The following is a 12,097-nucleotide window of genomic DNA, read 5'->3' on the forward strand; positions in this document are numbered from 1 at the left end:
TATGATTTCCACAGTTATTGCGGTTCCCACATTGATGGTTATTTCTTCATCTTAAAAACAGGGTCCTCTACTGTCTCCCCAGGACTTGACACCTGAGGGTGAAAAGAAGGGTAGAAGATAGATGACAATTTCCTGGGGCAGACCTAGAAGTAGTTTATATAATTTTCACTCATATTCCAATAATTAATTCTTGTTACACGTCCCCAACCTAACTTCAGGAGAGGCTGAGAAACACAAATTCACTGTAACTAACTGGTGTGATTATTTAGCAGTTTGCCCATCAGGGTAAATTCCAGAAATATTAAGCTTGAAAGGTAAACAAAAACCCATAAAAGTTCTAGAGGAAAATGTAGTATAATTATTTAGAGATGTCAAGAACTCTAAAGGGTATGGGAATTCCATAGGTCTACACTGGGCACTCAGGAGAAAGACTGGGGACAGAGCAAAAACTGTTGTTGATGGTGCAGGCCTGAAAGAGGAGAGCTACTACTGAAGCAAGGACACAAATACCTACAAGGATCCTTCTTCCTTACTGAGAAAAAAAGCCTTAAGCCACAATAAGGTCGTCAAACATTGTTAACCAGAACACAGGTACAAAGACTTGCTGTGGGCTGGGGAAGGGTAAAAGGAAAAATACGAAAAACAAGAAACAACTCTGTATCCCTGGGAAGGGTCAAGGCTTCACCCAGATCTCCTAACTTGGGAAGGAACAAGAAACTCCACCACAGATACAATGACTGTTTAACTGTCACAAGCAAAAGGGGCAGGATCACTGAGAAAGCCACAAACCCAAGATCCAGTCATGTTTAACTATGAAAACCAGAGAAAAAAAATTTATAGTGTGAAAACTACAGAAAAACATTGAAGCATCAAGAGCTCAAACAGTTTTTTCCATGAGTTCTTTTTGAGGAATCTGCTAGAAAATGAACTTTATCCAACAAAAGATGACTGAGAAAACTTCAGCAATTTAGCTTTAACATACTTAATTGTAAATCTAAGCCTAAAATGAAGGTGGGGATAAGGGAACAATATGTTATATAATAATGCTCTATGTTATGTGTTGTATCTCCTAATGAAGTAAAAACAACAAAACTAAAAACTGGAAGAGAATGCAGATGGAAGGAGGAAAGTAGAATAAACCCATTAGTTGTGGTTTAGGCAACAAGTGAAACTTAAGAGATGTCACTGAAAATGGATAATACAGATTGTGAATTTAAAAAAAAAAAATACAGGACTAAAGGCATTAAATAAAGGTAGAAGCACAAAGATAACTACCAAAACGGAAATACCGGCTTTTCTAAACATCAAATTTAGGAATCTCTTTCTAAAAAAGAGAACATAGCAGACATTATGGAGAGGAACAAAATGAATATAATAATTATTGCCTGAGAGGATGAGAAGGTTGGACAGCATCAATGACTCAACGGACTTGAAAATGAGCAAACTCCAGGGACACAGTGAAGGTCAGGGAAGTCTAGAGCACTGCAGTTCATGGGGTTGCAGAGTTGGACATGACTGAACAAAAATAGCATAAGATAATCTGAAAGAGTTGAAAGCAATCATATTCATCTTATTAACAACTGTGAAAGGGTTTAATTTGATTATACAGAAAGATTTTCAAGCTGGCTCATAAAGGCTCAACAAAATGCTCTTTTCAAGAGACATATCTGAAACAGAATGATTCAGAAAGACTAAAAATCAAAGGATAGTCAAAGGTGTTTCAGACAAATGGAAACACAAAGAACACATGGACAGCAAAATTGATATCAAAGAAGAAAGAAAGTAGCAGAGTAAGATTTTCTAACTATGATCCCAAATGTATATATAAAAATTAAAATAATAATTAAAATAATAGTAAATACAGAGGAACCAGTACATCTGAATACATCAAATAAGTGATAGACAAACATGATGGAAACATGAATGACAAAAATCAAGACAACTGACAATGTATGGGGCTATTTTTAATAAAACTACATACACATTTACCTTCTAACCTAACAGTATTACTTCTAGGAACCTACTTCAAAGACACCCTCCAACAATATGAAAATACACTGTTGGTTCATATTTTATTTGAAAATTGCTTGCAGTTGTAAAATATGAAAAATAACCAAAGGCTCATACATGGTGGTGGTGGTGGTGTAGTTGCTAAGTTGTGTCTGACTCTTGCGACCCCATGGACTAGAGCCTGCCAGACTCCTCTGTCCATGGGATTCTCCAGGCAAGAATACTGGAGTGGGTTGCTATTCTCTTCTCCAAGACTCATACATAAGTGAGTGAATAAATAGATCTACTCAATGATGTGTGATGCTATTGCTATTCTGTAATGGCTTAAACAAAAATAAACATAATCTAATAGTTCTAAAGTCTGACATGGGTCTCAGTGGGCTAAAATCAGAGTTTCAGCAGGGCTGTGTTCCTCTTTAGAGGCACTCAGGTAGGGTCCTTCCCATGGCTCATTCAGGTTGTTAGCAGAATTCAGTTTTTTGAGGTGGTAGGCCTGAGATTCCCATTTTCTTCTTGGATGTCAACGGAAGGCTTCTAGAAGCCACCAGCTTTCCTCAGGTTGTGATTCTTTCTCTGTCTTCAGAGCAAGCAACAGTGGATACAGCCCCTCTCACACACCTGGCCATGCTCCAAGTGCTGTGCACTACATCCTCGATACTTTTTTGTTCCTAGCAGTTTGAACCTCTTAATCCCCTTCACCTATCTTGCCCCTCCCCCACCTCTCTCCCCTTGGTAACCACTAGCCTGGTCTCCATATCTGTGTCCATTTCTATTCTGTTATATTCACTAATTTTAAAGAAGGAAGACCTCTATGGACAGATCTGTAGAGATTTACAGAATATGTTGGGTTGGCCTTTGGTTTTTAACTAAAAATAAGACACATTTTTCATTTTCACCAAGAACTTTATTGAACAACACATTCACTATGTTGTTCCACTACCTTCTGGCATTTTTCAGGCAACTTTGTCATTCCATCATCCCAAAACTTTCTCTCTTTTTGAGCAAAGAACTATTCCAGGTGCCTTTTCAGTCTTCTAGGAAACGGAAGCTTTTTGCATTAAGAGAATTTAAAGACTGAAATAACTGGACATGTGAAGGTGCAATGTCTGGTGAAAATGGTAGATGAATCAGAACTTCCCAGCCAGGCTTTAACAGTTTTTATCTGGTCATCAAAGAAATATGCAGTCTTATGGTAAGCTGATTATGCATTTTCTGTTGACTAATTCCAGACACTATTCTTTGAGTGCTTTCAGTTGGTCTAACTGGGAGCAATATTTGTTGGAAATAATCATTTGGTTTTCCAGAAGGTGCTCATAAGAGGACTCCCTTTCAATCACACCATATACACAACATCACCTTCTTTGGATAAAGTTTGGCCTTTGGTGTGGTTGGTGGTTCATTTTGCTTGCCGCAGGATCTCTTCTGTTCTACAACATTATACAGTATTCACTTTTCATCACTTATCACAATTTGTTTTAAAAACACAATATTTTCATTACTTTGAGGTAGAGAATTGCATGAAGAAATATAGTCAAGAAGGTTTTTTCACTTATGTGGAACCCAAATGTCAAAGAGATTAACTTGGCCAAGTTCGTGCAAATTATTTTCAACACTTGAGTTGGATATTCTGGGTATGTTGGCTATCTCCTGTGTGGTAAAATATTGATTATTCTCAATTAATGTCTATTTGATTGCTATCACTTCAACTGGTCTACCCGAAGACCATGGAAGATTTTTCAGCGAAAAATGTCCAGAATGAAACTCTGTAAACCATTTTTGACATGTCTGATCATTCACAGAACCTTCTTCATACACTGTACAAATCTTTTTCACATATTAGTTGTTTTCACCTTTCTTGAAATAATAAAGCATAACATGCCAAAAATGTTGCTTTCCCCATCTTCAATATTAAAATGGCTATACAAAAATTCACCAAGTTTGATAAGTTTTTAATGCATGCTGATATGACAGCTGTCACAATATAATCTAACAAAATTGTTTTGAACAATGTTAAGGACAACTAAGCATTAACAAGAGCCATCTTATGGAAAAAAACAAATGAACTTTTGGACCAACCCAACATTTTTAAATGAAGAACGTGAACGTGAAGCTGCTCAGTTGTGTCCGACTCTTTGCGACCCCATGGATACCAGGCTTCTCTGTCCATGGAATTTTTCTAGGCAAGAGTACTGGTGTGGGTTGCCATCTCCTTCTCCAGGGAATCTTCCCAACCCAGGGATCAAACCCAGGTCTCCTGCATTGTAGACAGACGCTTTACTGTCTGAGCCACCAGGGAAGTCCTTTTTTAAATGAAGAAACCAAGGATTATACAAGCATCTAGAAAATTTCAATTTTTATGTAAGAAAGGGGAAATAAAAAATTAACATTTATTAGTCTGCAAATAAAAACACAGGAAGAATACACTAAGGATGAATGAGGCTGATTATCTACATGGGGAGGGAGGGCTTGGGGTGAAAAGGAAATAAACAATTTGAAGAGCAGAGCTGCCACTTCTCTGAGTATACTGTTTTATGGAGCTCTTAACATACAGAACAATATTAACGTTTCACATACATAAAGAAAAAAGTAAATACAATTACCAAGGATATAGAAAATAATCCTTAAAATAAAATACAATCAGAAATATTTGAACTAAAATGCATTTCAAATGAAGTACTATATGGAAGGAAGAAGAGTGGGGGAAAAAATACACTAACCCAGGTAAAATGTTATTATTATTTTAAAAAAATGAGATGTAATTCACATACAGTAATATGCATCCTTACAAAGCATACAATTCAGTGGATTTTTGTATATTCACAAAGTTGTGGAACCAACACTACAATATCCAATTTCAGAACACATCCAGTCCTTAAAGAAATGTCACATCCATTAACAGGCACTCCCTATTCCTCTCCCCCTCAGCCCTTCTCAGCCACTAACCTACTTTTGATTCAATGGATTTACCTATTCCAGACATTTCACATAAACAGAACTCTAATTCATCCATGTCACAATATGTATATCAATACTCCATTCTTTTTTAATGGCTCAATAATATGCCACTGCATGTATATACCATTTATCCAGTCATCAACGGATGGATATTTGGGTTCTTTCCTCTTTTTCTCTATTATGAATAATGCTCCCATGAACATTTGCATTCAATTTTTTTTTCCTTTAAATATGTTTTCAATTCTCTTGGGGGTATACCACTATACTGGAAATGTGGGGTCATATTAGACTCTCATTATGCCTATATTAACACACTTGATGGTATCCCCATGGATCTTCAAGAGTCTACTAACTTTCATTATTTATTTTCAACTGATGAATTGTGAGCTTCAGTTAATCCTTCCTAACTGCTCAAATGTACTGTCGAACCCGTGTGTTGACATTTTTGTTTCAGTAATGTATTTTTCAATTTCTAAAATTTTTTCTTTCTTCTTTATAATTTCTATCTCATTACTTATATTCTCTATTTGATAAGAATAGTTCTCAAACTTTCTCTTAGACTTTTAGTATTGTTTCCTTTTGTTCACATTTAAAATAGCCTATTTAAAGTTTTTATCAAATAAATTCAAAGTCTGGGCCTATTTGGGACAGTTTGTATAGACTGTTTTTCTTTCTCCTTGTATATGAGCCATATGCTGTGTATGTGTTACAACATTCTGTTGAAAACTAGACATTTTAAATAACAATGTATGTTGCAACTCTAAAAATCAGATATTCTCTTCTCCTTAGGGTTTGTTGTTGCTATTTTTTGTTGCTGTTTGTCTAGTGACTTTTCTTAACTATTTTTGTGAAATCTGTATTCTTTGTTGTATATGGCCACTAAAGTCTCTGCTTCATTTGCTTAGTGGTATGCTAATAACTGGACAAAGATTCCCTTAATGCCTGGAATTGATACTTCACTAACTTTGTTGAGAGCCTGTGTTGGGGTACACCTTCAACACTTGGCCAGGAAGTTGACAATTCCACACTAGCCATCACTTCCCGCTTATGTAGAACTCCCAAAGTCAACCAGAAGTGAGGGTTTAGGGCCTTCTGAACACTTTCCTGAACATGCACATAATCCTGTCATTCATATGACTTTCTTAATTCCAGGAAATATGTCAAAACTTATCAAAGTTCCCAAGGATAGTGAATTTTCCAGATTTCCTTTTAAACTGTTTGATTAACTTCTGTCTGTCCCAACTTATTCACTGCCTTGGGAAGTTGTGATGTTAAACAATTGCCTCTAACTGATTTCAAAAAGTGATCTCAGAAAAAAGGCTTTTCACATTGGGCAAGCTCTTAGCCAAGTTAGTTAAAGACAGAATTGCCATGGGGTGTTCCAGTGAACTACCTTACTGGTCAAATAAAGATAATTCTCAGGGAATTTGAAAAAGTTCTTTGAAAAAGTTCCAACCTTTTTCTGGCTTCTCCAGTATCTGTCAGGCTGCAGGTTTTCATCATGATTGTGGGCTGCTGATTTTCAAGACACCATGGACTTGGGGAGTGGGGAATGAGAATAGAGCAAGTTAAAATGTCACAAAGATACTCTATCAAGTTTCAGCCATTTTTAATAAATAACAACCCTTAGTAAACTTTTGGTTAATTCTGCAGTTCTGAAAACGTCAATTCTGACACTATGAACAGCTTTCTCCACTGCTTTTAGAGGAGAAAGCTAATTCTTGGATGTCCTTAGTCAGCCATTTTTGCTAACAATATCCCAGATAACTTGCAAACTTAGTTTTGAAACCATATGCCCTCAGGCTAAAGAAAAAAGAACTTCAAACATAAATTAGTTTGGCTAATTTATTTAGCCAAATATACTTGTGTTTTGCAGAGGTATCAACCAGCAATTTTGAACTGAACTTCTGTGTACTCTGGGGCTGAGAAAATAAATATATTGTGGAAACTAAGAAACCACCTTCCTCACTACTACAGAAAGGACTTACATGCCAAAAAAACACAGGAAACAACTTGAAGGGGCTTCCACTAAGCAAAGTAAGGATAAACCAAGCATTGATATAAAGAACTTCTATTTCCTACCATTACAAAATAACAGGAATTAGATTTATTTTTCTATATTAAACTAGAAAACTGGACAAAACAGATGTGAAACAAAGGTTTCAGGCAATAGACAAAGAGCAGTACAGGATATTAATACCTGAGAGAAAACACAAATGAGTGCTCTAAGTGCACAGCTCACTGGTTGAAGAGTTTCCAAATTATAATGCAAGAGGAAGGGACATCAAAATAGCGCAATAGCTTTACTTAGGAGACAGTTCAAAGTTTAGGTAGGTTTATGTGACTAGAATTTGTTTGGCAAAAAAAAGAGGAAAGAGATGCACAGAGAGGAGGAAGCGCTCTGGAGGTCTATACAATGATTCCCTGAAATCAATCATATTAGACCGATCTGCATAAAGTATATAAAGAATCTAACAGGGCCAGGGGAAAAAAGTCACTAGACAAAAATTAGTGGAAACATCCTAACATAGGTCCAGGTACAGTCTGCTTTCACCAGACACAACAGAAAAATTTCCTAAGAGACAAAGAATTAGGCAGAGTTCTTAGAATGGTAATGCCTCAACAGTGGCACCAAATGAGCCCCAGACCAAGATTTCATAACCTTGGTACTGCTGAAATTCTGGGTGTGGTACTTATTTCTTGCATATATAATAGAATACTTAGCAGCATCCCTGGCCTATATCCACTAGATGCAACATTGTTCCCAGATGTGACACTCAAAGTATCTCTGCTGCTGCTGCTAAGTCACCTCAGTCATGTCTGACTCTGTGTGACCCCAGACAGCAGCCCACCAGGCTGCCCTGTCCCTGGGATTCTTCAGGCAAGAACACTGGAGTGGGTTGCCATTTCCTTCTCCAGTGCATGAAAGTGAAAAGTGAAAGTGAAGTCGCTCAGTCGTGTCCGACTCTTAGCGACCCCATGGACTGCAGCCTACCAGGCTCCTCCGTCCATGCGATTTTCCAGGCAAGAGTACTGGAGTGGGGTGCCATTGCCTTCTCCACAAAATATCTCTAGGCAATGCCAAATATACCTTGTTGGTACAAACTGCCCCAAGAGAATGACTGCAGACAAGATCATTAAAACAGCTATTAATATTCCAGGAAGTAGAGAAAATCATAAACATGATACAAAGAAAAACAGAAATTTTAGTAAAATCAATAACAATGCACTACAGGGTTAAATGTAGAAGCAAAATGTATATAAACAACAGTACAAAAGCTTGGGGAGAAATGTGACATTTACTACAGTAAGGTGTTTGGATCGTATGTAAAGTGGTATAAATACTACTTGAGATGTATACTATAATAAATCTTATAATCCAATGATCGATAAAATGAATAAAAAATAGCCAATTAATAAAAAAATAATAGAAAAGGAGAAAAGTACCCATGAGATAATACTGAAATACATTTAAAAGCTCAATTAACAGGAAAAAAATGTAAGATTCTCCCTTATTCTAAGAAGCCATCTAGTAAGTATAGAAAAACAGTGAAATAAAAAAAATCATAATTTAAACCACTATAGCAATAATTATTTCAGGTTAAGAATTATGAATGAATGTTAAAACTAGTGCATGAAAGTTTCAAGACAGTTTCACACAGTCTCAAAGTATCTCCCCATAAGATAATTATTCATGACAAAGAGAAAATAGTAATCCTGCAGTGGAAAAACCATATAAATACCACTTAAAACAAGTAAGCAGAGTTAACATCACCAGTAAAGGCCCAGCCATATCAACATCATCACCTAACCTCAGATATGATGCAACAGGACAAATTCAACATTCTTTCTGCAACATTCCTGCCAAAAGTACATAACTTGAACATGAAAATGTGAATATTAGACAAGCCCAAATAAAAGCACACTGCAAAATAACTGATGTGCATTTTTGAAAAAGGTCAATGTCATGAAATCCTAAGACAGACTGAGGTACTTTTTCCAACCAAAGAGAGATAACTGAATGTAAGGTGACAACTGGATGTAAGGCTTGATGCTGGATTTTTCTGTTGCCATAAAAAGACACTGGGACAATTGGCAAAATCTTAACATTTGATAACTGAAGTGTGGTAATACAAAAGAACAAAGAATGACTTTGTTTTTAGAGAGAGGCTGTAAACAGCATAGAGAAAAAGAAGAAATGGTAAAAGGATGAGAGGAAGAGAGCAGATGGAGAGGGAGACAGGGATAAAATGAGGAAAAGAGAGATGAAGGGATAAAGATTATAAAAAAGGAAGGAGAGAAAGGGGAAAAGGGAGGAAAAAAGGAGGAGAGAAGGGAGTATGAGAGCCAAAGATAAAGTAGATACAGAAAAATGTTAGTATTGGGGGAATTCGGGTGACGGATGCTGTGCAGTAAAGAACCTGGCCTTGCCCAAAGAGAGAAATGGCCTTTGCCTTCAGCTTCTTGAGGCACTCTATGTCATACCTGATAGGAGTGTCCTTGTTTAGAGCAGGGGTTGGCTGCACTACAAAAGACCTCATTTAGGATGAGCCTTCGGGTCATATGATATTATCAATCTATCTGAAACCATCACATGGGCAATCAACTGAGCATGTCTATATATGAAAGATACAATAAAAACTCTGGACACTAAAACTCCAGTGAGCTTTTCAGATTGGCAACACTGTACATATTGATGCAACGATGGTAATGCAACTTGAGGACAACAGAAACATTGCTTTTAGAACCCTCATGGACTTTGCCCTATGCATCTCTTCCCTTGGCTGGTTATAATCTGTACTCTTTACTTGTAATGAACTATCTGTTGTTGTTCAGTCGCTGAACTGTATAATGAACTGTAACTAGGAATATAATAGGTTTTAGTGAGTTCTGCAAGCACATGTTTGAATCTGACAGTATTTGGGGAGCCCTCCCTTGCAATTTCCAAACCTGCAGTTGGTGTCAGAAGTGAGCAGTCTTGTGTGGCTTCTTTCTTCTAACTTTGTAGTCAAACCCTAACTCCTTGAAGTTAGGGTTAGAAGTGTTGGGTCGATGAATAGTGCGCTCAACCTCATGGTTTAGCTAAATCTGGGTAGGGACAGAAACATTATTTTTCAACTTTCTTAGAGTCGTTTTTCATAATTAAACTTTCAATTCAAATTAATTTCAATGTGACATAATTTTGTATGTAACTGTAAACAAACTTAAAAGAAAAAACAAATTTTGCATTTAACACAGCAAAAATAATTTTATTTCCGTATAACCTCTTGAATTCTACTGCTTTAGTTATCTAAACTCTTTAAGCATTTGAAAAAGATAAAAATGACTTTCCAGAGTTCCTGAATTCCTACCACCAGAAAGCTTTATTTCATCATTAATAGGATCAATGCATAAAAACATAGAATTTAGTTAGCATTACTTAGTTAACCAAGAACTTTAATTTCTCCCAGTAGCAAGAAGTGAAACATTTGAAGGGATTTTTAAAATTCTGTTTTCCTTTTAAATAACAGTACTATGAAATATAAAGCAGTCCCATCTTCAGTGAGTTATAACCTCTGCTTAGCTATCAGTGAAAATGCTTCTGTAATTATATCTCCTTCAGAATTTGCTCTTGTAAATTCCAAACCTATGATTCCTCAAAAACTGTTTCTATAAAGAACACATGTCTAGTATGTTATATATTTATGATTTTACAGAAATTTTATATGCAGTAAAACCAATTTTTGGTTGGTTGCAACATTTGAACATGAATGCTGCCCAAATAACTAAACATAATTCAGAAATCCAAAAATTTCCTTGGAAACTATTTTAAACAGTCAAAAACTAAAAAATTACAAATAATTAAAACTATAATAAAAACTAATATTTACTTATATAACTTATTATCTGTATACCCATAATAAAAGTTATCATCTTAGTTTTGCTAACAAGAGTATCTTCCAGTAAAAATAGTCTGTTTTAAATAGCTACACTTTCCTCATATTTTTGCATTATTATTTCAAATATCACTCAACATTTATTTTCAAAGTAACGAAACACAGAGCTGACCTAGTGAAATACACTTCGTGATAAAACCAAATGAGAAAATGTGAGATAGCTATCATCTCAAAATTCTTTTATAGAGGGACAGCAGTCTAGACATATTTAAAATTAAGTATGTACTTGATCAACAGAAGCTTAAACGTACATGAACACACGTAAAAAAATAAAGACAAAATCAACTCATTTCTATAACCCATTCAGAGACTTACTTAAATATATATTTTAATAATGAGCTAGTTTAAAAAATAAGAAGAAAATCAAATTTAGACAGAGAAGTTAACAAAAATATAGTACTGATCAATCATCAAAAGTAATTTTTTTCCCCTGAAACACAGCAATTTTGGATTGCTGTTCTTTTCGCCGCCGGCTTGCTTCCCATGAAGGATGAAGAGGCAGCTGTGATTTCTGTTTTGTATTTTCAAATCCTCTTTGTGCTTTCTTATTAAACTGATTCTTGTTCTGAGGTTCAGTGTGCTGAAAATCTGTAGGAGAAAACAAAATTAATGAAAACTAAGTCTATACATAAATAGCATAGAAGACAAAAACATTTTATCTTCTCAAACCAGTATTTAAGGAAGAAATTTAGTTTTACTTAAGTAGAATACCTCATACTGTTAAAAAATCTAAGCCCTACTGGGAACTTTGAACTTGAAATACACATATGGCCAGTGATTTTGGGACACATGCTTTCTGTTGTCAATAAATGTTTGTTGCATGCCTCCTAGTATATGCTGTTCTATCTTTTTACATTGACATTAAGGAAACAGTCCAGACAACACATAAGGAAACAAAATTTTAAAAGTGGAGTATTTTGTATTTTTAAAGGAATATGATTCATTGGCAATATGATATCTGTGTGTGGAGCAATGCAGCCAGAAAACTCACATGTTTTAACTAAAATATTGAATTCAACAGTGTGGATAAGTGAGCTGTTTAAAGGGCTATTAATTGATTCCACTCCCTTCTGTTACTGAACAAAAAATTTGTGACTGCAAGGTAACTGCTATATCTACTCAAATTTAAGACACTGTTCTTTTTGACCATAATATAAGTTATCCACCAAATATGAGGGTGGCAATTTGTAATCTAG

General features: G+C 35.6%; 1 protein-coding gene and 1 long non-coding RNA gene across 4 annotated transcripts in view; both read right to left on the reverse strand.

The window, feature by feature from the left end:
- Positions 1–3,938: 3,938 nt before the first annotated feature.
- LOC147369004 (uncharacterized) lies at positions 3,939–8,035 on the reverse strand. The gene is made up of 2 exons (XR_015167066.1): positions 6,422–8,035; positions 3,939–4,310 (listed from the first exon to the last, which is right to left on the reverse strand). It is a non-coding gene; the product is annotated as an uncharacterized LOC147369004 (long non-coding RNA).
- A 2,151-nt stretch (positions 8,036–10,186) lies between these two features.
- The window catches only part of SRFBP1 (serum response factor binding protein 1), a 61,539-nt gene continuing 59,628 nt past the window's right edge, over positions 10,187–12,097 (reverse strand). For all 3 annotated transcript variants that reach the window (XM_086410712.1, XM_086410710.1, XM_086410711.1), the window contains one exon: positions 10,187–11,489. In XM_086410712.1, coding sequence (XP_086266838.1) covers positions 11,305–11,489 — 185 coding nt within the window. In that variant the 3' untranslated portion in view covers positions 10,187–11,304. The remainder of the gene's footprint in view (positions 11,490–12,097) is intronic.

The sequence above is a fragment of the Bos grunniens genome, chromosome 7 (assembly GCF_055505025.1).
Source record: "Bos grunniens cultivar Pamir isolate PY7600 chromosome 7, Bosgru_T2T1.0, whole genome shotgun sequence".
In the NCBI taxonomy this organism is placed as follows: Eukaryota; Metazoa; Chordata; class Mammalia; order Artiodactyla; family Bovidae; genus Bos; species Bos grunniens.